The sequence below is a fragment of the Lissotriton vulgaris genome, chromosome 8 (genome assembly GCF_964263255.1).
Source record: "Lissotriton vulgaris chromosome 8, aLisVul1.2, whole genome shotgun sequence".
NCBI classification, from domain to species: domain Eukaryota; kingdom Metazoa; phylum Chordata; class Amphibia; order Caudata; family Salamandridae; genus Lissotriton; species Lissotriton vulgaris.
The window spans coordinates 1,402,265,340-1,402,291,105 of NC_141696.1; the positions used below are offsets into that span (position 1 = coordinate 1,402,265,340).

The 25,766-nt window shown below is 42.4% G+C and overlaps 1 protein-coding gene across 5 annotated transcripts in view; it reads right to left on the reverse strand.

Moving 5' to 3' along the window:
• The window catches only part of ERG (ETS transcription factor ERG), a 454,845-nt gene that overhangs the window by 127,757 nt on the left and 301,322 nt on the right, over nt 1-25,766 (reverse strand). For all 5 annotated transcript variants that reach the window (XM_086935415.1, XM_086935417.1, XM_086935419.1 and 2 more), the window contains one exon: nt 1,923-2,140. In XM_086935415.1, the coding sequence (XP_086791541.1) occupies nt 1,923-2,140 (218 nt within the window). The remainder of the gene's footprint in view (nt 1-1,922; nt 2,141-25,766) is intronic.

Sequence of the window (25,766 nt, forward strand, 5' to 3'; positions counted from 1 at the left end):
GGCCCCTTAGCAGTGCACATAACTCCACCCCATCTGCCATGGCCCGGCCCGGCCCCTCCCTATGCACACTGGCTCAGCCAGAGCTGAAAAATAAAATGATAATAAAAAAAGTTTTGTTTTTCAACTGCTGGCTCTGAGCAAGTGGGGCGACGCTCCTCGGCCATTTCGGAGGAGCCGCCACTGGTCACGTGCCTGTGAAACGTGCATGTAGCCTAATGGAGGAACACCAAGTAATGTAATGAGCCCTTGTTTCTGTGGTTCTCAGAGACGAATCTTCACATTCCCAGATATCTAGATGTCTGATGCCTTAATTGTCCTTCCACTGATGAACGCACTAACCTGAAAGTAAACCTAGAAAACAGGCATTTCTGATTGACAGATACATTTCTGGCTGGGACAGCTTGAGGATTCCTAAAAGCTCCCACCCAAGACCAGACTACCCATGATGTGTTAAACTGAATGTGTTTACCAACTGTTGATCAAGAACATTAGCATGTGTGAAAGACATCACCTCTGTTTAGTGTGGTCTTTAGATGTTTTTCTTTTTATATTGTACCTCTATTGTAAGCTCGGGTCTAAAAACCCATTTTACATTAGGACTAGTCTGCAATTTATTCTGGCAATCTAGCTGCCACTCACGGATTTCAAACATTTACAACTGCTTCATTCCAGGGCAACCATTGAGTAGTTATTTATGAGTCCTTTATTGGGGTGACATGTAGGATGATTTTTCTGCTTTTCTGCTGGGAGGGTCAATTGCCACTTGGCCCCCACACTGGGAGCTGCTTACAGTTATCATGCCGATATGAGGTGGATTGGGAGTGGGTGCAACAGGATATAATCACCTGAAGTTACATGGTGTTATTTTTATTACATTTTTTTCTGCATCCAAATTCAGATTTGCATTATGCAGCAATTTCAGCAACAGGATTCTATGCCACCACAAAACAAAAATAAAAGTAGAATAGAAATAAAAAGATATGAAATAATATTGGAAAAAATATATAAAACAGAAAAAAAATGTAGATAAAACGATTTAGGAAAGGAATAAAGGCAGAGAGCAATGTAAATTTAGGAACATGGGCAGTGTTCAGTCATTATGTTGTTTTAGTTAATTATTTCTGCATTGCCAACTGATTTAATAGCACATAAAAAGTAATGCAATCACTCTTACAATGCTGAACCTTGAACAGTATGTTTACATCAAGCCTATCTTTCTATTTCCCAATGAAGCTTCAATTTCATGTGTAAAATTCACATTCTACTCGAAAACAACAAAGACCATCATACTCATTTCTCTCAAGGGTTTGGTGTTATTTATTTTTGGATGTCCAAAAACGTTTAAGCCGAGATTATGGTAATAGGAAATCCAGCTAGTTGTCGCCTACTGTTGAACTGGCTGCTAAATTTGTATAATTATAAAAACACCCGGATTATGAACAAGATGCCAGAAAATCAAGGCAAAGAAAAAAGTTACCGCCCAGTTGATGGTGCTGTGAATGTTCGACCTTTACCACATTCAAACCACAAAGCTGAACTCAGAAGAGCTCAGGTCCTGCCTCGGCTGGACTTTTACATCCTAGTCTACATCAGAACCCAAAGGAAAGACAAAACCAAGCTACAAGACTCTGATTCATTCAGAGGAACCACAACCACATTATTCCAGCCCACGAATAACATCATTAGATCCTGGTAAAACAGATTCAAAATTCTAGGTGCAATATTCAAATTTTTGGGAGAAGATACCTCTTTTATTACACCCAATCCCGTCCAGCAATGCCTGTTTCTGCCTTTCTAGGACTGCGAAGTAAGACTTGGTGACCTGCTTAGCGCCATACACATCAATTGAATAAATAAATATAAAATATATTGAGTTCATTGCTTGGAAATTGCTACTTTGGGAAAGAGCTTGCTTAAATTACCTTGACCCATTCACTTGGTGTGGGTTACATTCCATCTTTATGGTCACTCTTGCTGGGGGTTGGGATAACCAATCCTGCTGAGGGACACGTGGGCTCATCTTGGAAGATTGTCCATATTCACTGGAGCAGGATGCAGTCATCTCCGTCTTAGCAAGGTGTGGAGTCCCGTAGGTACACTCAAATAGTGACTGGTCTTCACTCACCACTGATAAGGCTTCCTACAAAGCAAAATAGAACATAAGGAATGTTGAGGTCATTAAAATTGACAATCTTACACTAATTACCTTGGATATCCGCAATACAATATGCTTTGATAATTTCCATCTGGTTTAACTTTTTTTTTTTTTTTTTGATTTTACATATTAGAAATGTTCTGGTCCAAAGATGTATGTTCTGCCTTCCAGCTAAAAAAAGATATCAAATGAAGAAACCTAAAATCTTCAGTATCTCTACGTACATCTTTATATATTTAAAGAGTACAATGCATATCTTGCTCTTGTATTCCAGAGTTTGACAGCATCCGGTTCCTTATATTCACAGGATCTAATGCAAAGGGCATGGTTTAGAACTTGGCGATTGGGATACTCTGTCCCAAACGTGACGGAGATCCCGTCCACCGTATTACAAGTACCATAGGATACAATGCACTTGCCATACGGCGGACAGGATATCCGGCATATTTGTGACTGAAAATCCCATCAACCAAGATCTAAATCAGGCCATAAGTATTTTTAGGAAATCAAAAAACGTCCCACAGGTTTACCCCAAAATGGGTAGGAAATGGAATAGTAATAAGTTTTTGCAATGTTTAGCAATACCAGTACTGTACTTCTACTAGTTACCAAAGTGTGAAATGCAAGTCATAAACACAATGTTATACTCAGAAGACCACCAACAATTATAGGTATAGCACCAATAAAGCACACAATACGTCAAATGTAAAAATCAATCAGAAAATAGTGTTTTTAGGAAAATATATATATTTTTGTCTATTTATTCAAACAAACATTTTATCAACACAATTACACCCCTGTTCCTTCGAACTTTTTAACCTGAAGCTTATGTGATGTTTTTTTATAATTTTTTATGAAATGTTACAACATACTATTGTATGTTTTTTAATGATTTGTAATTGTGTTGATAAAATGTTTGTCCCAAAGTTGACAGTTAAGGGGGCCTCCTTTAACTTTATTCATAAGTATTTTTAAACATTTGCTCCACAATTTCCAGTAAGCAATCACATGCCACTGTGAGAAAATCTGTCAAAGACAAGATACGCAAACACAAGGAGATGATGGGCGGAGTGCTGAAACTTTCCAGACACTCACCCCCAGCCACAGATCTGGGTTGAATCTATCATCATTCTTTAGTTCACGTCGCCACCCTAGTTCCGACACAGCTAAATACAAATCAGTCTTGACCCTGTGCCCCATGGGAACAGTCCAGCCCGATCTGCCAAGCCATGTTTTCCCTGGACCAGAAACAAGCATCCTGGAACCAGTTTAGGGGTAACACTCCTCTTCAGCCTGGCTAGCTTGTATCCGGTGGAAAAGTGAGCAAAGAAAGACAGGATACGGTCTGATATCCATTTTCTGGTGCATGAGGTTCCACTGCTGTCAAGTATCTGTTCTATCGATGTAGGACATATTAAAGTTTTACAATGGAATATTCAGCTGTTGAATTTTTTGTAAGTCGGTATTTGTGATCTCGACATTCTGACATACAACCCTGGCCTGTACGTGTATCCAGAGCTAGGAGAATGAAGAGGAGTATCTACTGAAGATGAATCAATTATTATTAGAGAGAGCCGTGAGCGATAAAAGGGTGGTACAAAGTGCAAACATTCCACAATTACTGTTATCAGAACTTACAATAACGGAAATAGAGTATTTAGATCAGAAAAGGGAAAAATGCACAACCTTTTTGAAAATTAGCTCAAAACACGCCTATATTTATTTAAAATAAAATGCTCCAAATTACTAATCTGGAACATTGCTATTGTGAAAGAAAAGCTCTTATACCCAATAACCAAACATGTCTTTTGCCTGCTGTCCAAGCTTTTTTAACCTCTATGATTATTTATAGCTAGTCTACCTAGAAAGTATTTACAGTAAAGGAGTATTAGTTGTCATTAAAGACAGGGTAGAATATCATGGTCAAAGTGCAAGCATTAGTGGCTGAGACTCAGTATGGGATGGCCTGCTTAATCATTTGAGATTGTTCACAATAGCATGTCCAGTGAAGGAGGGTTGGATGTACATTATCCAGGTCATAATTGGTAAACAAACACAAATCCCTCTCAAAACAAGTCCAGCGTCTCTATCAAGAGTTAGAAACAATTTACTGGTTCTCCATTACGCACAATAAGGGTGACGGTGATCAAGGCTTAGTAAGGGCATACATCCTTATTAAGTGCTGCAGTTTCACAGACCTTATTCACGAGAGCTTTTCACCTGAAGAAAGTAAGGATGTGAATTATCTAAGTTAGAAATAAGCACAATTCCTCTTAATTATAAATCCCAAAGAAGCCTAGCCCCAATCACAAAAGAAATCTTAGAATGAAAGAATAATTCTTACAGTAATTTAAAAGAATGCATCCAGATTTTCTTTACTTTGTAAGTTGCACCTGCATGCAATACATATATGATACAAAGAATGTAATTTGTGATGACTGAGTTGTATCTCAGCTGTAAAATAGTCCCAGTGCATCCTAATGAAGATGGAAGGAAACATTCAAACAGTCACTAGAAAGAAGATGAAATAATCCTGTAGGCTGATGCAAGATTGACTGATATAAAGATTTTTAAAGTATGAACTGTCAGCTACAACTGTATCCTGGTGCTGAGGGGCCAGGAGGGGGGGGGGGCAAAACTACCCAGAAAAGATAGGAGCAAAGAATGGACACAGTCACAGTGTAAGTTAAAGATGTATCATTTTAATTAGGAGAAAACCTGGCTTTGAGCACTTTGTAAAAAGCAAGATGATGATCTAAACTGCTAATTTCTACAAAATGTATAGTTTTTAGAAGGGGAGGGGAGGGAGAGTGACTGGCGTGTTGAAGATTAGATGAACATCTGCATTTTTAAACCTTTGACATCAGAGCAGTAAAGTGGCAACAAGGCCAAAGGAGAGGGAATTGCAGTAGTCAGGGCTTAATAAAGTTACCACTTGGACAACAATTCTACTAAAATCCAATGGAAAGAAAGGAAAACATGTTCATAAGGTTCTCAGTATGAAGAAGAAAGAAGTGCACACTTTGTAGATCTGACAAGAGAGGGAGAGTAATTTACCAAAGAGAAAGCAAGTTTGGCATAGGTGAGTCACCGGTGATGGAGGACTACCATCTCGGTAGCCAAGTTGATGAGTTTGCTTCGTTGAGGAGTACCTCAGTTTTATCTGTATTCAATTTAAGAGCGTTAGACCCCATCCATTGAATTTTTACAGCGTGGAAACCTAGAAGCTTTAGTTCTGGACAAATTCTCGTTGAGGAGGATGATAGGTTGAGTATCTTCCACGTACATCATGATACAAAATGCTATGGAAATATACGTTTAGCTAGAGGCACAACATAGATGTTAAAAAGTGTGGGCCTGCTAGAATGCCTTGTGAAAGATATTCAAATTAAGAGTAAAAGGGAGGAAGATGGACCACTTGTTGCCTGTTGTCCAGATAAAAAGTGATCCAACTAAAAGCCTTTTTGCAGATACTGATGTCCTCAAAATGGGTTTTAAGTAGTATTAAACACCATTTTTTAAAGTTGCAAATAGGTTCAGTAAAACAAGGGCAGCAGGGTTGTGTGATGGAACCATGCAAGCATTTACCATACATGCCGGTTCCATGCAGTCTGTACATCGCATGTATTAATCACGAATATGCCTTTACCAGGCACGCCTTTACAACGATTTATGTGTTGTCAAAACATGTATGGTAAACATATTTCCATGGTTAAGACTTGACCCCTCGACCCCTGCCCCCACCCTGAGTCCTAAAACTACCTCTCTCCCTCCCTCCTAAAACTACCTACCTCGCTCCCTCCTAAAACCAACCCCCTCCCCCCAACCCCGAGCCCTTAAAACATCCCTGCCTCCAGTCCTAAATACTACCTTGCCCTTCCCTAAGCCCTAAACATTTACCCAACCTCCACCTGAGCCCTAAAAACAACCCCGCCTTCCCCCTATCCCTAAAAATTACACGACACCCAAGACCTGAATACTACCCCTGAAAACTACCCCGAACCTCCTGAAAACCCCACCCCTGAAAACTACAACACACCCCACCCCTGAAAACTTCTCTGAACCCCAATACCCCTGAAAACTACCACAAACCTCCACCTCTGAAAACTACCCCAAACCCCTCACCCCTGAAAACTACCCCAAAACCCCACCACACCTGAAAATTAACCAACCCCCACCCCTGAAAACTACTCGAACTCCCAGCCCCCATGAAAACTTTGACAAACTCCACATCCCTGAAAACTACCCCAAGCCCTCACCAACCCTTAAAATTACCCTGAACCCCATCTCTAAAATCTACCCTGAATCCCCACCACCCCTGAAAACTACCACGACCCCCCTCCCCAGACCCAGCTTCACTTACCTGTCTGTGTCCACTTTCCAATGCTCCTCTTTCAAGTCCATACCCATTCCGAACACTAGAGCACACTTGCCTTAACCATGCATATGCATGGTTAAGGCAAATTTGTTGTACGGGCATGCATGGTTACGCTTGCGGGCTACCGGAACTCGTGGCTCTGACCGCGTAGTTCCGGATGTTTGCCAGGCAGCAGAGCCACCCAGATCGGTTATCAGCCTGAGTTAATCCAAAATAGCAAGAAGAGGCACCTCTGCTCTGTGCTATGGAAGGTACAGAACACTGATTGTACTGGATTAGGAATATAGTTGTATCCAACTATGCCAACAGTTATCAATGGCATATTTTATTAGAATATGCAGGTGGAAGTTGGCCTTAAATTGCTGAGACCTGCCTGGCTGGTTATTGGGTTCTTAAAAGTAAGAATAAACTGAAGCATTTGTAAGTGGGTGATTAAAAATCTCTGTGAGATGACAGACTGACGTAAGGGGATGATGGAGGGAGGGAATGGCTCAAGTGAGAATTCTGTTACCATGCACTCTACTAAAGCAGAGGTTTACTTGATGGACTATACTGGTGCTTGCACAATTCATGACAAACATATTGTATTCCTAAAATCCACGGTACAGCCTCCTTCTGCCATTGGCTCCTTTGACTCATGACCCACTAGACACAGGCTTCGATTATTGTCCATAATATGCTTTTGCTATCTTGAATGCTTAGAGTCATTTCAGAGAATTTTGTTTATAATAGTTAAGTCTCTAATGAATCCTACCTGCTCTTCTGCCCAAATTTCCCCATTCAGAGTTATTATGCGATTGATTTTCTTCATTATTTGATACCAGGATGATGAATATCTAGAGCGCACTCGGAATTTTGAGGTAATGAATCCTCCTTGATTGTTTCATGTGGTCTATATAAGTCTTCGGACCAAAGCTGGCAAACTTTGAATTATACAGCATGCCTAGAAAGATGATACAATCAGAGCTAAGCAGCAAGTTATTGCATCAGGGCAGTGCTTAATTTGTGTAGATGTTTTCCAGTTCTCAGCACTGTCACTTCAACACCATCACTTATTTCTGACCCTCCACCACATGGTCGTGCTGTCACTCTATTTTTGAGCAGCGCTCAACCAAGGATTGTTTAAAAATTCAATATACTTGTACATAAATATAACAATAACTCGTCCAGGCTATTTTTATAGCTTTAGTGATGTGCAATCATGTAAATGTTATGTTATGTTATATGAATTTGTACCGCGCACCTATACTCCCTGGAGTGTCCCGGCGCAAACCTGAAAAGGGGCCATGGTCAAAAGGAAGAACTAAAAGAGAAAGGTTTTTAACTTTTTCTTAAAAGTCGCATGATCTTGCATGCCGCGCAGAGCCAGTGGCAATGTGTTCCATGCCAGAGCAGCTTTTCGGGAAAGAGAGCTCCTGCCAATTCTTTGGCGATTGAACCGAGGGATATGAGCCATAAGCTGAGAGGAAGAACGCAGCTGTCTCACAGGGACGTAAAAGGCAAACCTCTTCTGAAGGTAGATGGGTCCCAGGCCATGGAGGGCACTATGGGTTATAGCCAGAATTTTGAATTTTATTCGAGCCTCCGCCGGAAACCAATGCAGAGAGCGCAAATGAGAGCACACGCTGCACCTGCCGGAAAGACCAAGCAGGAGTCTGGCGGAAGAGTTTTGGACTACTTGCAGTTTGTTCTTGAGGTAGCCCAGGATGCCAGTGTACAGAGCATTGGCGTGATCTAGACGGGAAAGGATCAGAGTGCGGACAACCGTTTCCCTTGAAGATCTTGGAAGAAGAGGAAGAATCTTTCTCAGAGTTTTCAAAATGCCTAAGCAGGTCCCAGCCAGCTGCTTGACCTGGGTTGAAAAAGTCAAGTTCTCAATGAACCAAACCCCCAGGTTCTTAGCAGAGTTTCCCTTTGAGTTGGGCAGAGGGAAACCCAGGGGCCACAGCTTCTCTCTGAAGTTGGCTGGAAATTTGCCATACAAAAGGATCTAAGATTTCTCCTCATTGCACTTAAGCTGCGCCTGAGTGAGCTAGTGAAAGAAATAAGACAAACAGTGTTGAGCAGAAGGGTCTGAATCATCGTCCCTTCTCCATGAAAACAGAAGCTGGGTGTCATCAGCATAGCCCATCACCCAAGCCCCTAATGTCCCTGCTAAATAAACCTGCGGGGTGACATAGATGTTAAAAAGAATGGGGCTAAGGGATGACCCCTGCAGGACACCCGTGGTCACGGGCTGAGGTGCGGAGGCACAAGGTGGAAGACAGACCTGCTGTGAACGAACTTCTAGGAAGGACCTGATCCTGCCCCAGTCAGACCCAGATAGACCAATCGCCGAGAGACGATCAAGAAGCAAGGAGTGGGGCACCGTATAGAATGCAGCCAAGAGGTCCAGTATAACCAACATCGCTCTCCCGCCGGCATCCAGAAACTCACGGATCGCCTCTGACACCTCCAATAATGCTGACTCTGTGCCACACGAAGTCCGGAAACCTGATTGAGTCAGGAGGAGCAAACCCGTGGCCTCGACATACTCGATAAGTTGATTTGTAACCACCTTCTCGCATACTTTAGCCAAACTTGGCAAGAACGATATAGGACGGTAGTTTCCGGGAGTCGACGGGCCCAAAGACGGCTTCTTAAGGAGGGTGAGGATTTTAGCCTGCTTCCAGGTCGTTGGAACAAAAGCATCCCGCAGAGTAGTGTTAATGATCTTATTAACTTCAGGATTGATAATGTCGGCAGCTGAGGCCAAGAGTCTGGCAGCACAAGGGTCAGAAGGAGAACCCAATTTCAAACCTTTAAGAATTTTAAGGGTGCTCGACAAATCTACTGGCAAAAAAGTTGACAGAATATGAGTAGGGCCACCTAAAGGCCGGGCAGATGGAGAAGCCGTGGGTGGAGAAGCAAAGGAGGAAAAAGTAGCTTGAATGTTGCAGATCTTGTCCAGAAAAAACTTGGGAAGAGTATTGCACCAAAGCCCCGAAACTGGAGCAGACTGTGCCTGAGCACCGGGAGACATAAAACTTTGAACAATGGCAAAAAATGTCCTTCGAATTGTTGTTAGCCCGGTAGATACGCAATGTAAAATATCGGCCTTTGGCTACAGCTATAGCGGCATAATAGCTTTTTTGTTTGATTCTGAGTGTATGTTTCGCCAGTAGCTACTAGAGCGCCATGCCCTCTCTAATATCTTACACTCGTGTTTCAGGACTTTAATCTCAGGCGAAAACCAAGGGTTAGAAGGGGATTCGCTCACAAGCTTGGGCAAGCGCGGTGAGGATAGTGCAGACACTGAATCAGAAATCCATTTGGAAAACCCAGTCACTCTCCCTTCAAGATCTTGCTGAAGGGAGGGCCTAGAGCAGCCAAGATGCTATTGGATTGAAGAGGGTACATTTTCCTAAATGTCGGAGGGTGGTGGCATCGAGCCAGGCTATGTGAATTCCAAGGATAAGCAGATAAGAGAATGATCCGACCAAGAGTCGGGAGACGACTCGACCACCTGAATAGGAAAGTTGAAGCAAATGGGATCAAAGATGTGGCCCACTTGATGTGTAGGGTAATTGACCCATTGGGAAAGTTGAGCCAGTTGAAGGGAGTCAAGAATGTCGATAGAGGTCCTAGCCTCACATCGATCAAGGTGAAGGTTCACGTCTCCCAAAACCATGTAGTGGGAGAAATGCAGAGCCCTCTCAACTACGGCATCCCCACAAGATTTAAGAAAAGCACTAACTGGACCGGGGGGGACGATAAATGACAAATGAGGGAACTGCCTAATGTAAAGTGAGCAGAAAGATGGATACTAAAGTCTAAAGCCTCGCCCTCGCACCATTGGCTAGAGGCTATGGTCACATTTATTGGAGTTTTTTTACTGCAAGTTTGGCAGCGCTGGCAGGTTGAATAGCTGCAGTGGCCTTCCATGAAGTACCTTGGGCCTTGGAACTTATGTTTGCTACATATTAAGCACTGCAGCAGGGGTTACTTTTCTAGTTTCTTTAGGAAATGACCATGCCTATAATTAATAATAAATAATTCCTCATTTGTAAAGCACAAACTTATCACCCCTAAAGGTAGCCAGACGCTGAGGAGTCATCTGGGAGATTAAGTGAGCTATTGCTCAGAGTCACATAATGCTGAGCTGAGCTGCCGCCAGCGATCGATCCGTGAGCCCGCGCTCCGGAGTTATCCGCTGTGGCTACTGCGTCACACCTCTCCTGCATGGAGGAGCTCAGCACGAACCCTGCGAAAGCCATTAGGATGTAACACTGACATTACAGGGAGCAGATTGGTATACATGAAAGGAAAGCAGTTAGCTTGCTTATCTGGCCGCACACGTGACAAAACAATGGAGAAAAAACTATACACAGTTTGCAAAATGCATTTAAGAGCTGGCTTGCCTTGGATTGTTTACCCAAACAAAGCACATTTCCCACAAATCATCGCCATATCTTTACTGCCATGCTTGGCTTCCCAGAAGAACAACAGGAAGTTGAAGTGTGAACTCTGAGCAGACCCTTTTACCACAGAACAATGCGCTGTAGCAAGAAGACGAAAACACCGCCCAGGCACTGCCAAGGGACTTGAAGAAAAAAAGGAAGGAGAACTCAAGAAGCTACACGGATGAAGGCTAGAGTGACTGCAAATACCACCTGGCAGCTGGCCAGTTGTTTCAAAGGCTGGAGGTAGGACACATAGTCGGCAGTTCTAACTGATGTGTCGTTTGGGGTTTGTGGCATTTAAAAAGGATGTGCGCAGAAAAATAGTGCCAAAATATGCACGTGTGGAATCCTTCTGGGAAAGACAATTATAATTAAGTCGAATACATATTTTGTAATATAAATTTGGGTATTTTTTTCAATTGGCAATCATTATAAATATTGGCGTCAATACAAAGCATGTGCCCTGGTTGTGATCAAGCTGCTAATCGCACTGCAGAAGCAAATTCTAGTTTGCATCCAAAACGGCATTTAAAAATGTGGCCCAAATTGCACCTGCTATTGGGGTTTGCACATGCATATGATAACTGAAAGTCGGTGGTGCAAAGTGTACACAACTCTTGTTTGTGCACTTTGGAATGGATGAAATTGCGTGTAGAGTGTAACCCTGGGTGTAGGACTATGCTACGCTCGTGGAGCATGCGTAGTTTGTGCAACTATACGCTACGCGAATTGCACATAGCACAATGCAAAAACGCAGAGCATAGCGGGCATTTTTTGCTTGCTCGTGGTCCTCAACGTCAAGTTGGCGACCGCAAGCCAGCAAAATAACATCCGGCAAGACTTTTTCCTCGTTTGTGATCAGCAACATCAAGTTGCCGATCGTGAGCGTGGAAAATAAACCTCCCGGCGAGATACTCAACGAGGAGAGGTCAGGTTTCTCATTGCGAGCGGTCATGTATGCTCGCGACCGATCGCGATGACAAACTACCAGTCTGTGTTGAGAAAGCTGCCACTCGAGTATAAATCTACTCGAGCGGCAGAAAACTACAGCTTCCACTGTGCAAGATGCGGTTTGTAATGATTGCACAGTGCGGACAAATATGCAGCACTGTACAATCAGTGAGAACAGCATTTTCCCTACCGCACTACGCAGTTCGTTTAGCTACGGTTAGCTTGCGTAGTGTGACGTGCACTTCGCGTAGCTACGCGTAGCGCTACTACGTGAACTACGCCCAGGCTTAGTAGAGTGCATGTCATTCCCATTCAGAGAAGTCATACTCAGACCTGGGTGTAAATTAGTAGCCAAAGTGGGGCGGGGTGGCGGGCCATGCCAGAGGAGGGAGGTGGGGAGGGTTTGGAGGTCAAAAAGAAAATAAACTTACCATACTGCCGCCTTCCGTGCATTACCTTGTCCTTCTTCTGGCCCAGGGGACAGGCTACCAGCCTGTCATGCACCCAATCCTGAAGCTGCTCTTGCATGTGAGCAGTTTCAGGATTGGCCGAAGTACCAGCAGGATGCGTCTCACCAAAACCAGGAGCCTGTTCTGCTCTCTCTAGCCCCAGCAACGCAGCTGAGGCTGGAGAGAGATTCACTGCGCAATAAGGAGTTTGGCCGGCCTGAGACGGCAGGCCAAACACCTCATGCGCAGTAAAGGGAGTGCCACCACTCCCCCCTCAGCATTGTCATCCCCTGGACCTGCCCCAAGTCTCATCAGAGTCCTGGTGGTGAGTTCAGGGGATTAAAATAAAAACATAATAAAACGGGTTTAAAATCCGATTTATTAATGTTTTCTTTCTGCTGGTGGTGGGGGGGGGGGCGTATACGGCGCTCCTCCACTCTAATGGAGCTGCCGCCCCTGGTGTAAATTGCACACCCACTCATTTCTGCAATTGTGTAATTGTCAGCAGTGAAATTGCTGCTCACAATTTCATGTCATTTACGTGACTTTTATAGACATGATGACTTCACAATCTGACAAACGGAGCCATTCGTGTCACATATTACAGTATGTCAGAACAGGGTCATAAACACAGTCAGTGGGATTTTACATATTTACAGGTCAACTGGACACCTGCAGATGGCATCATCTTATGCTGTCCGTGCGCGAAAGAGTGAAACAAAATATGGCATTCTGCAGCACACATACAGAAAAATGCCATGAATGATTCTTTATGTGCCGGAAGGTGTCCCTGCAGCTCAGGCACCCTTACAACATGACAGCAGGGTGCCTGCGCTGGTGCTATGCAGCTTTTATTGTGCCAGCACTAGGGGAAATACAGGGTGCACCACCGTATTCCTGTGAATTTGGAGCGTCCATGTGTTTAAAAAATGTCGGAGCACGGCATTTCCAAATTTGGCGTAGCACAGAGCTCTGACATCTTTTTGTAAATATGCTCCTTAATTCCAGTCTTAAAACCAACTTGTGCCACAGGCACTGGGTGAGTTCATTCCCAGCAGCCATCTCGACAGCAGAATTTCCCTGAAACTCTCATTGTATACCAATGAGGATTTCCTTTCGGAAGCCTGATACCTTTATAATAACCTTCAGATCCTAGTCCGCGAATGAAATGAGCATGATTTCAGAGGACCTTAATATGCCTAAGTCTCATTCATTTGCTTCCATTGTCTTCTTTCCCAGCAGTCTGAAAAGGGGGGCAAACTAGTAACAAGCTTTGGCAAAACCAGTTGGTCTCATCAGTGAAACCTATTGGCTGTGTCAATGCTTAATTTCTTGTTATACAGCCCCCATTCATGCATTCTGCAGCACACATAGAAAGAGATAATGGCCTTTAAAGATTGTCGTGAGCATGTTAGGTGTCCCTTCCCGCACATTAACCACCATTCCCTGCAGCACAGACACCCTTGTGCCATAGTGCAAGGCTGTCTGCATTGCAGCGATGATTCCCTGCAACACAGGCTCCCTGCACTATGGAGTAAGGGTGTCTGTGTTGGGGATGGGCAGATTTTAGTGCCAGCGCAAGGGAAAACACAGTGGTGCATAGTATACTTGTAAATACTGCTCATCCTGCATTTTTTAAATGATGCAGCGGGGTGCTACTGAACAGCATTCAGTGTCGTGCTGCTCCATTTCCTTGTAAATATCACCCAGGAGTCAGATTTCAGGTCTTGCAGAGGTACTGAAAATATTGAGGGAAGGACAATCATGTTCATGATTCTTGATATATCACCCACTTTTCATTTCCTTAACAATCCCACCCTTCTCAAAAGAACAGGGAAGGTGGAATGCTTGATATATTTGGCTACGAAGTGATTTACACCTTTTTTCCACAACAGAATCACAAGCATGAAAATAAGTTCTTGTTTGTCCAGTCTGCTTCTCATAAGTACACCATTGGTTATGCTTGACCCATTTGTTATTCAACATTTACATTCATCCACTAAATAATCATCTCTGTAAACTTTATGTTAAATTATGTAACTAAACTCTCCAAGGAATTTAAAAAATGCTAGGGTCATATTCAGGGTATTTTATAAGTGGTACATATAAAGATGATCAATTGTTACTTGGCTAGATAAATCAGTGTTCACCACAACTCTTACTAACAATGATTAATGTTTACCACATCTGCAGGTTCTAAGCTTCAAAGGGGGACTCATATGAAGACCCAAAAATGGGAGCAGAAGTAGTTTATCTGAGTCCACTGTCTTGACATTTGTGACATGAGTTGCTTAGGGTTGGTTACTTTCAAGATATGTTTTTTAACAACATCCAATGCTCTGCATTACATCATTATATAGTCTAACAAAAAGTGCTAGAACCCCCTTTAAGCGGAATTCGGTAAACTGAATAAAGGTGGGTGAAGTTTATATAACACAGATATGCCCTTCTTCTCATTGTAAAACCTGTATGTTTCACATTATACAAACACCTTTTTATTTAGACAAGAGGTTACATCATATTGAAATGCTGTCAACAAATAGCTTATAGACGGATTAACAAACTTACTGTATCAATAGACACTCAACCAAATGCATCAAGCCACATTGCTAGACCTAGAAATCGTATCGCCTAGACTTTTTTCCATTTATATAGATAAATAACTTATAGTACAAATATATTTTGTTTAACTAAGGAAAAGGGATGTGGGAGGAGGCTTGTTGGTTCAGTGCTAAAGAAAAATAAAGGAATGTCATTTATGCAGGACAATAATGGGAAATATTTCAAGCACATTTGAATCATAGAACTAATGGATTAACATGTTAATTGTGTTACTTATAACAAATCAGATGACAATTATTGTAATAATTGTAATGTGGTTACTCCAAGGAACTGCATTTTAATATATTTAAATTAATCCATATGCAATGGAATTTTTTGATCAAATCAAGACACTTTTTTCAAAATACCAATCAAACAACAAATCAACCTCAATATAGTAATAACTGTGCTATAGATTTACAGCTACTAAGTTGACACGTGCATTTTAAATTCATTGGAATATCCAACAATGTTGAGGTTCTGAAATTAAATTAGGAGCATTATGTTGGTACAAATACAGATAATTTTTAGTGTTAATGTAGAATACTGTAGCCTCCAAATTTCCCAAATGTAAACAAAAGAGAAACAATTTTATTACGTTCCACTTATAAGTGTACTTGAACATCTCACGTTCCAAGAACAATCAATCCAAAAATCACAAAATGGAAATCATTTATTAAAAGCTCTGCATTTGCAGTATGGGATTAGCATTTTGGGCATTTGGGAGACCCTGTTGAGCAAACTATAGATAAGGTTCAGGGAGCAAAACTCCAGTCCTACAGGGCCTGTCTACCCCTTTGAAACCATGACAAGCAGACTGTTCAAACATAGACTAAAATATTAGATTTTGGTTTCCTTCCAGGCATAGAGATGAATCGCCTCTTTCCAAGGTGATTGAATTCCGAATTTTACCCTCCAAGAAATCTCTTAAGAGATGTGCAAGGATGATTCTAAGCTGGTGATGCATTTAAAATGTGGTTTCTTCTGGTATGTACCAATGTTCAAATATGTTGTTTCTTTTCAGAAATGAACGTATTAAGAGATGACTAGAGGCTGAATTTATGGGATAATCTTCCTCTGTGGTAATGCACAAAAAGTGACTTGAATGATCATTTAAGACCTTAATAAATGGCAATGGAGGTATATAATTGGTATAATCAGTGATGTTCTACGTCAGTGATTTGCTGCACAAAATACATTTCGGTCTGATTCACAAAATTATTTTTGCACATGTAGATGGAATTTATATGTGCCAAAACTGATATGTGATTGGAGATTCAAAAATGAAATTCCATGATAAAGATTTACAGATGTAGAATCATTGTTCATTTTGGCTGGTAGATTTTATTTACTCCTGAGGATAACGCATCAGTTTTGCAGATTGTCCATTTAAATTAACCTCCTTCTACAGACATGACAAAAAATTGGTGAACCTCCACAAACTTTTAAGTTCTGTGATTTGAGCTTGAACTTCTTAAAATGATGGTTAGATCATACACTTGGAAGTAATCATGGCTGATGCTGTACACAATTTATGTTGCTGTGTACAGTAGACTGTACAGATACTGATCGCTCCCTGCAGTGTGTTTGTTATTGTTCTCGACTGTCGGGCTTGGCTCAAATCTAGTGATGCCGAAGCTTCTTATTCTAGTCTATTTGATGTATGTCAGCAGCTCCTGTTGATATTCTGTTTATGATTCTTTGGGACATATTCTAAGGAGAATGTCCACATGACATATTTCATTGTTTTGCACATTGTGCTCTATCAGGCCTCACATCTGTGTTGGCTAGGAAGCAAAAAGAGAAGATATACAACAAAGGACAAATATTGACGTACTGCTCCGAAGAAATATATTAGAAAATACATTTTATGTTTGGTAAGTTAGAAAAGTAATACCATAGATATACAAATGTGTTCCCAAATGACATTTGCTGTTGATACCCTACCTGACCATACTACGATTAAAGAGTAAAATGTTTAAAACAAAATGTGCACCCTACAACTGTCTCAAATAATATATATTTTAGATATATTTGTTGTTGTTTTGGGGTTGGTAACTCTGGAAAAGAAACTACACTCTGCCCTTTACCTAGCCCCTTGATGAACAAACAGCTAAAGGGAGGATGTGTCTGGTGGAGTGGATTGTGGTGATGACAGTGATGGACATACTTACATTACTACTATTAAATCTCACATTGCTACAATTGACAGTGTCCAGACCAATGTTTGAGAACCAGTAACAAGGAAGAAGGACTTTAATGACTGGTATGCGTGAGTTAGAAGTGATATGAAGTTATTCTTGCATTTTCATGATTAAACCAGATCTCTACATATCTCCTCTTCTCAGTTGCTCATGGCTTGTATTTCGAGTGTTTTGTTGTTTCTTTTGTCAATTAAGGTAATCCTACAACTATTTTTAATAGCGCCCATCAACTCTTCCCTCGTCCCATTGCAAAGCTCATTATACCATTCTACTTTAGTATTACTTATTGTCTTACTCTTTCCTTCCTTATAAAATAACTTTTTGATCTCACCTAATAATCCAATAAATATACCTAATGATAGCTGCAGTTCTAGCTCATATTTGTTAAAAACATATAACCCAAGCATTATGACGGTGTATATTTGAGATAAAATAACATCATTCCTTGCAAAAACTAGCTACTTTACCCGCCTCTAAATATGGTTTAAAAATGTATCAATGTTTTGCTTATGGGAAAATATGGGTACATGATATGGGAAAATATGGGTACATGACCTAAATCTAGTATCAAGGCATTATGAGCACTATCTGGCCTTTCAAAAACTATTATATCAATCAAGTGAGACCAGAAAGACACATCCAATATGATATAATCAATTCTATGCTTTTAATGCTCCGTCGCACCAAGTACGCAATCTTGGCATCATCATCGATAATGGCCTAACTATGGAGCCCCAAGTTATTAATTTAACATTAACCTGTTTCACCATCCTGAGGTGGCTTAGGAAAATCATTTGGATGTTGCCTGATGACACACAGACGTCTGTGGTCAACGCCCTAATTACCTCCCGTTTAGACTACGGAAATGTCCTCTACTTGGGGTCATCACAGGCTGTTATGAGATGCCTTCAACTTGTGCAAAATGCCGCTGCAAGATTGCTTTGTAAGTGTCACAGAATGGAACGCATGTCTGGTCATCTTAAGGCACTCCATTGGCTAAGCAATGAAAACAGAGTAAAATTTAAGACATTGAGTCTTATGCATAGAATCAAATGGGGCAATGCCCCTAGATACTTACAAGCCCTCGTTCACACCTACACGCCTGCTCGTTGCCTGAGATCTTCATCTCAAGGCCTTTTTAGTGTGCCCAAAGTGCGTCGAGCTAGGATCAGGGGAAGATCTTTCTCCCTGTTGGGCCCCAGGCTTTGGAACTCCCTCCCTCTGAATTTACGCTTGGAAACTTGTTATGTCCACTTTCGCAGAGCCATAAAAACATGGCTTTTTAATCAGTAACTTGCTCCTGCCTCTCTTCAGAGTTTTATGATCTGCTCAATGGCTTAGTGTCTCTTTATCGCCGGGAAACCCTTTTTGGGTAGCTGTCGCGCTTTAAAAGCCCAATAAATAAATAAATAGATAGATCTACATTGAGCCCTTTTGACTGTATATCTAGATTCCTTGTTTGATGTTGTACGTCCTTTGCAGGCTCAGAGAATATACCTAAGAGTGAGGGCGGGGGCCTGGAACACTACATTGGTATTACTAGTGATGTCAATATTATTCAGTTTAGAAATTCCCCATTCCTCATCCTCCTCCTCAGTAAGATTTGACATCACTTCAAGAGGCTGCTAAGTATATTAGATCATTCCACCCACTGAACATAGAATGTTCTATATTAAATATGGAGAAACAGAGAGACAACCATTGGAATGCTGGACAAGATCACTTATAACGTTGATTATTGGCCCTCGGCCATGCCATTGTCTTCAACAGAGCTTATCATATCCTGGCTTCCAGGAATATACAAAGATTCATAAGTAACCATTAATTATATTGCAGTTAAACAAAATCCATGTTATGAGAATTCTTTGTTATGATACACTTCCAATTCCTAAATGCCTTCATGACTCCCTACCATTTAAATAATTGAAATGCTTCATCAGTGCATGAACAGTACTCAGACCACTTTTTTTCTGGTAATGATCTCCATATGTGACCAATAGTCTGTCATGGCAGGGTGAGATTTCATATACCCACATCCATGGGTTTTGCTTTTGAAGCAAATGGTTTATGGTCTTCTTTCATAATGCGATAACGACACCTGAAGGGCTGTTATCTGATTATCAAAGTGGAAGGAATCCCCTATGAACCTCTTCTCCATTGTGAATCTTGGGAAAAGTTTCAGGGAGAATTGGAGGTGAAAGTTTTATTTAAAAAACTTTTTTTCAATCAAATGCAGTCCCATTTTCTTTAAGGAAAATGGGATGCATTTAAAACATGTTTTCTTAATTCACATTATCACAGAAGTGGTGGCCTGCTGACCATTGCAGGCCACCATCCCTTTGAACGTGACCAATCACATACTGCCATAAATTGTTACTTGGCTAAAGGTTATTGACTGTCTGTGATTTGGCATTTTAAAAACCGATGTATCTGTACCTATGTCGGTTCGCAAAATGAAAATAGATTTTCAAAAAGGTTGGTGCACAATTGGCTAACACTTTATGCAAATCCATTCTTAGTACATGAGGTCTGAAGTCCGGTGACAGTAGAATACTATTTTGAAATAAGTACACTGCACAGCGTAAATCCTCCAAGGCTAAATACACTCAGAGGAAAATGTAGGTTCATTTTCTGACCACATCTAAGGCATAGATGGTATAACAAAAGAATTACTGGCACGAATACCAGAAGAGCAAATGGTGGCAAAAGCTCAAATATCTGGAGAAGAAGAATATAAAAAGTCCCAAGCGACCTGCTTAGTGAGATGACATGTTCCGTGTTCATTTGTATTTGAAATGTGAAAATGTATTGATGTTTGAATAATTTAAATCATTACATCTCTGCACAGTAGCAAATTGAAAAGCATTGTTAAAAAAATACTACTTCAAAACCAGTGGATGTAGGTGTTCCTCTTGCCTCAATACACTAGCCTAGACTTAACATCACAAAGTGTCCCATACCCTGCCCCCTAATGTCTTTTTCACCAGATCTTCCTCTCCGACATCTGAAAGCAATATTATAAATAAGAAAGGATACATTAAAAATGGGGAAAGGTAGCAAGCTTAATAGTCACATCATTTTCTACATCAAACAACCCCATCCACAGTCTACCATTCACAGTGAGCCATCATGACCCATTAACATTCACGTCAACTAATCATTAGCCATAGTATAGGAGAGCGGCTTATTGTCCTGAAGTGCTCCATGCAAAGAAAAGATCATCCTACTCTGTTGTTCCAACGGGTCAAAAATGGTGTCCATCAACCCCATCCTCAGTCAACTCTTACTCAGTAAACCATTGTGACTCTCACCATCCTGATCAATGTCCTTGTTCAGTCCTCATTTGACCCTAAGGATCAAAGTACTCTGTGCGTGTAAAGTGCAGCCATAAGGATCAAAGTGCACCTTGCAGCTGAAAAGTAGCCTTTTAAAATCAGTCATGATCATTTTGGATTGAGGGTTGCTTCTTTTATAAAATTGAAAAACTCCAGATAGCTGGCATGATTCACCTTTTATGCAATGTATAAAGGCTGTCAAGCTAGACCTCACATTTAAGGTTCAGAATATTGGCCGAAGCCCTCAGTGCCTTAAACGGATTTAGGGCTTCGCATATGCAGATCACATGTATTAAAGACTCCCCTGCTTAGTCATGCCATCTGCATCGCGTATTACATTCACCATCCTTACAGTTGTACCAGTAGCACCTTAGAGGGACAAGGCTGAAACACATTCCCATAAGTTTTTATTAGTCTACAGTTAGAGAGAGGCAAGCTTAAACATTGATTTGTATATACATATTTTTTAAATCCCGTGTACTGTCACTTAAGGAAGAATGTTCAAAGAGTGTGGATCCTTATGCGAGGAAATAAGAAGACATGTAACCTAATGATCAAAAATGAGCATCTCCGTCATTTGACAGTAACAACATTAATAATAACAACCACAATGGAGATAATTTCGAAATAATTATTGCTATCATTATTGTTATTATTATTAATACTATTGTTAATTATTATGGTGGTTAGATTCTTGCCATTTGTTTTTTTTTGGTTGTTCTGGAAACCAATTAATGAGTTAATATTGTTGTGATCTTAATTGGTTACAGTTATACCTTTGCAAACATTTTGCTTACACTATGTATGAAATATGATGGTGCCCGCTTGTGGCTAACTTTTAGGACCAGCAGGGCGTTGCATTTTTAAAAAATTAATTATGCAATAAACAATAAATGAAATAATACCCGTACTATTTGACATTTTTTCATGTGACACAGGATTAACATATCATTTACTCATACAACACCTTGTCAATTAATTGGTCGTAACTAAATAACATCTATTTGAATGCAAACAACATAAAGGGGTGTGGCCCATTAAGAGCATACACCCATTGATTTAGCTGCTTTCCCAGATTTACCATTATTGGTAGACCTAGGATTGCATCACAATGCAGCAAACAGAGGAGAACCCCAGCACCGGCAACAACGACATCACCCCTTCACACGATGTCTGCGACTCCCTCGCCTCGTTCTTCCACCGCAAGATTGCCGACATCCACAACAGTTTCGGCACACCATCCTCGCACCCTACCATCGAACCAACGCACCCCGCCACGACCCTCCACACCTGGACCGCAGTGACCACCGAAGACACAGCCCGCACGATGAACACCATCCACTCCGGATCTCCGACTGACCCCTGCCCCCACCACATCTTCAACAAGGCCAACTCCACCATCGCACCCCAACTCCGAGACGTCATCAACACCTCCTTCGACACCGCCACCTTCCCGGAGAGCTGGAAGCATGCTGAGCTCAGCGCCCTACTGAAGAAACCAACAGCGGACCCCACCGACCTCAAAAACATCCGCCCCATCTCGCTCCTCCCTCTTCCTGCCAAAGTCATCTAGAAGATCGCCAACAGACAGCTTGCCGCCTTCCTCGAGACGAATGGATCCCTCGACCCCTCGCAGTCCGGTTTCAGAGCCAACCACAGCACCGCGACCGCCCTCATCGCAGCCACCGACGACCACCGAGCCCTTCTCGACAACGGAGAAACAGCGGCACTCATCCTCCTGGACCTCTCCGCCGCGTTCAACACTGTCTGCCACCGCACCCTAGTCCAACGCCTCAGCAACACCGGCATCCAAGAGAAGGCACTGAAGTGGATCATCTCGTTCCTCGCTGGAATAACACAGAGAGTCCGCCTCCCCCCGTTTCGTTCCGATGCCACCGAAGTCATCTGCGGCGTCCCACAAGGATCACCACTCAGCCCCACCCTCTTCAACGTCTACAGGAGACCTCTCGCAGCCATCGCACGCCAACACAACCTCAACCTCATCTCCTACGCTGACGACACCCAGCTGATCCTCTCCCTCACCAGAGACCCCGACACCGCCAGAACTAGCCTCCACGAAGGGATGAAAGACGTCGCCGAGTGGATGAAGAACAGCCGCTTGAAACTGAACTCAGACAAGTCGGAAGTCCTCATCCTTGGACCATCACCCTCCGCCTGGGACGACTCCTGGTGGCCCCCAGCCCTGGGCACCGCCCCCAAGCCGACAGACCACGCACGCAACCTGGACTTCATCCTGGACTCCTCCCTCTCGATGACCAGACAAGTCAACGTCGTCTCCTCTTCTTGCTTTCACACCCTCCGCATGCTACGCAAGATCTTCCGATGGATCCCGATCGAAACCAGGAAGACGGTCACCCAGGGCCTAGTCACCAGCCGGCTGGACTACGGAAACACCCTCTACGCCAGAACCACAGCCAAGCTACAGAAAAGACTTCAACGCATCCAGAACGCCTCAGCCCGACTCATCCTGGACATCCCTCGACGCAGCCACATTTCCAGCCACCTGAGGAACCTGCACTGGCTCCCCGTCAACAAGAGGATCACCTTCAGGCTCCTCACCCACGCACACAAGTCTCTCCACAACCTAGGCCCCAAGTACCTCAACGACCGCCTGACCTTCCACACGCCCACCCGCCAGCTACGGTCCGCCAGCCTCGCCCTCTCTGCCGTACCACGCATCCGAAGAGCCACCACCGGAGGCAGATCCTTCTCCTACCTGGCAGCCAAGACATGGAACTCCCTCCCCATCCACCTTCGGCTGACCCAGGACCACCTCGTCTTCAGGAGACAACTCAAGACCTGGCTGTTCGAGCAGTAGCGGCCCCCTTCCCCCAAGCGCCTTGAGACCTTTCCGGGTGAGTAGCGCGCTATGCAAGTGTTATGATTGTTTGATTGATTGATTGATTGAGAAATATGTTTATTTCTCCTCATTTTTTCTCTTTCTACGTGTGCTGCATTCGGCAGCACACATAGAGAAAAAGGGCAAAAAAGATTGTTTTTGTGCAACAATGTGTTCCTTCCTGCACAAGAACAAATCTAGCTACAACACAAGTACCTTTGCACTAGCATTGCTGTTAGGCATCAGTTTGTGCGCCAGTGCAGGCAAAGAGCAGAATGTGTAAATATTGTTAAATATGAAACATTTCTGCCCCCTACCTTTCACACAATGCCTCAAGGTGCTGCAGGAATATTTGATGAATATGCCCCTATGTATGGACCTCATATAACCAATCTCGTGTGTTACGGCCTTGGCAATGATTAGGTAGGGTTACCAAGTAATTCACAGCACAGAAGGCTGCCTTCTGCAGCATTTAAAGGTTGATTTATTTGCAGGGAAGAGAACATGCAATTCCACCTTAAAAGTATTTCCTATGCTGTGGATACCAGTACCATATCTCAGATCTGTTGTTCAGTTTGGTTACCAATTAATCTAAAACATGCCTTAAAAGATGCAGTGCCTAGAGTGAGTTTCAAAAGACACGCAGATGAGTTTCAATCATGACAGGGATCATTTTGTAAAGTTCAAAAAGTATGAGATGATAATAGAGCCAGCACTGTCTAAATCAGATAGATCCTTATCTGGAAGGCTCATTACAGAACAGAGTTCAGAGCGCATAGAACAATTATTTTAGTAAAATTGAGCAGCTCATCATAATAGGACAGATGTACGACCATCAAGGGGCCAATTATGATGTTGGGCAAAAAGCATCCGCCTGACACCGACTTGGAATCGGGACCGATCAACTCGCAGTGTGCAGTTCCACCCGCCCAATTATGATGCAACCAAACACTGTTCGGTCAGAGTGCCATTGTTCCTTATGGGAGCTCGTGTTCTGCCCAACAACCGGCCGTACACCAACTCCTATGGGGAAATGGTGCGTGTGTGTAAAACGGTGCACCCTGTCGCAGGCAACCCGTTGTGCCAGCCAATACATGGTGGGGTTTTACAGTGGGGTCCCTTAGGTAACCCCTCGGCCACCAACCAGAGGCCTCAGGATAAAGGAGGCCATGCTAGGGGCCCCGAAAGTCACTTTCCAACAGCCTTTTCGTGTCAGAATGACCGGCACGGAAAGGCTTTTGGAAACCAGCATCATAATCCGAAGGACGGAAACGCTGCCCATAGGGGTGTACAATGAGATTCTGATTGACACGGATACTCCGAGAGCCGGTCCAAACCGATTCAGAAGTACTGCGCAGTCTATGCTCCGACCGTAATCAGTCAGTCAGAATGTAAACCGACTAAGTCGGTTGGAAGGGTTCCTACATGGTTGAGGAAATTCCAACTGTCGGGAGGAGACTTTCTGCTCGACATCGTAATCGGCTCCTAAGACTAGCGATTTCCAAATTTCTTTCTTAATGAAGACCATGAGTTAATTATTTATTAATATTAATGAGGTAGGTCACAATTGGCAACCCACTACGAATGACCACCATCAGGTTTGGTGGCATACTAAGGTCAGCAGACCACAATGTGTGTCATTGCTTTTGAAAAAAGCAATAACATTTTTTTTAAATGCAACAAATTTCCTTAAAAAAATGGGTTTTAAAAAAAAAAAGAAATTGTAACTTTCATTGGCAGTGGTCAGTTGGAAAAATATTTATTTTTTCATTCCAAAAGGGGAGGGTGTCCCTTTGGGACCCCTTCCTGCTTGTGAATGGCTTACCAACTCCTTTGAGGAGGTGGTAAAGTATTACTGTTTTGCAACCGGAATACGGTCCCGAAACATTAATATATGCAAAAAGGAATTGCTGTTTTGAAGGGATGCCCTGAACACACCTCTTCCAAATGGATAAATGCATAAAGACGATTTAAGGGGAAAAAACATCTTTGTATCCCCAGCCTTATTTGAAATGTTATTTAAAACCTTATATTAAAAATAAATTTATGCTGCTCTGGTTTGGGAGATACCCAACCAAAGATGGAATCCCAAAATGGGAAAAAAATTGGCCTCTAATGTCTGTAGATTATGTGGTAAGAACGAAGAAACTCTACAGCATATTGTAACTTTGTGCCCAAAATTGCTTGTTGAACGAAAGATGTTTTTAAAACCGCTTTTTAAGGAAATGGGAGTAAGAATGTGCAGAACTGCAATCATTGTATGTCTGAGAGGTATTACACCTAGATTTGTTCATCAGTTTGTTAAGTATATCCTTATAGTGGAAGCAAAATTATGTAAGGAAGACACTGCAACCGATGAAATCCATGTAATGAATGCTATCTAAAATGTCA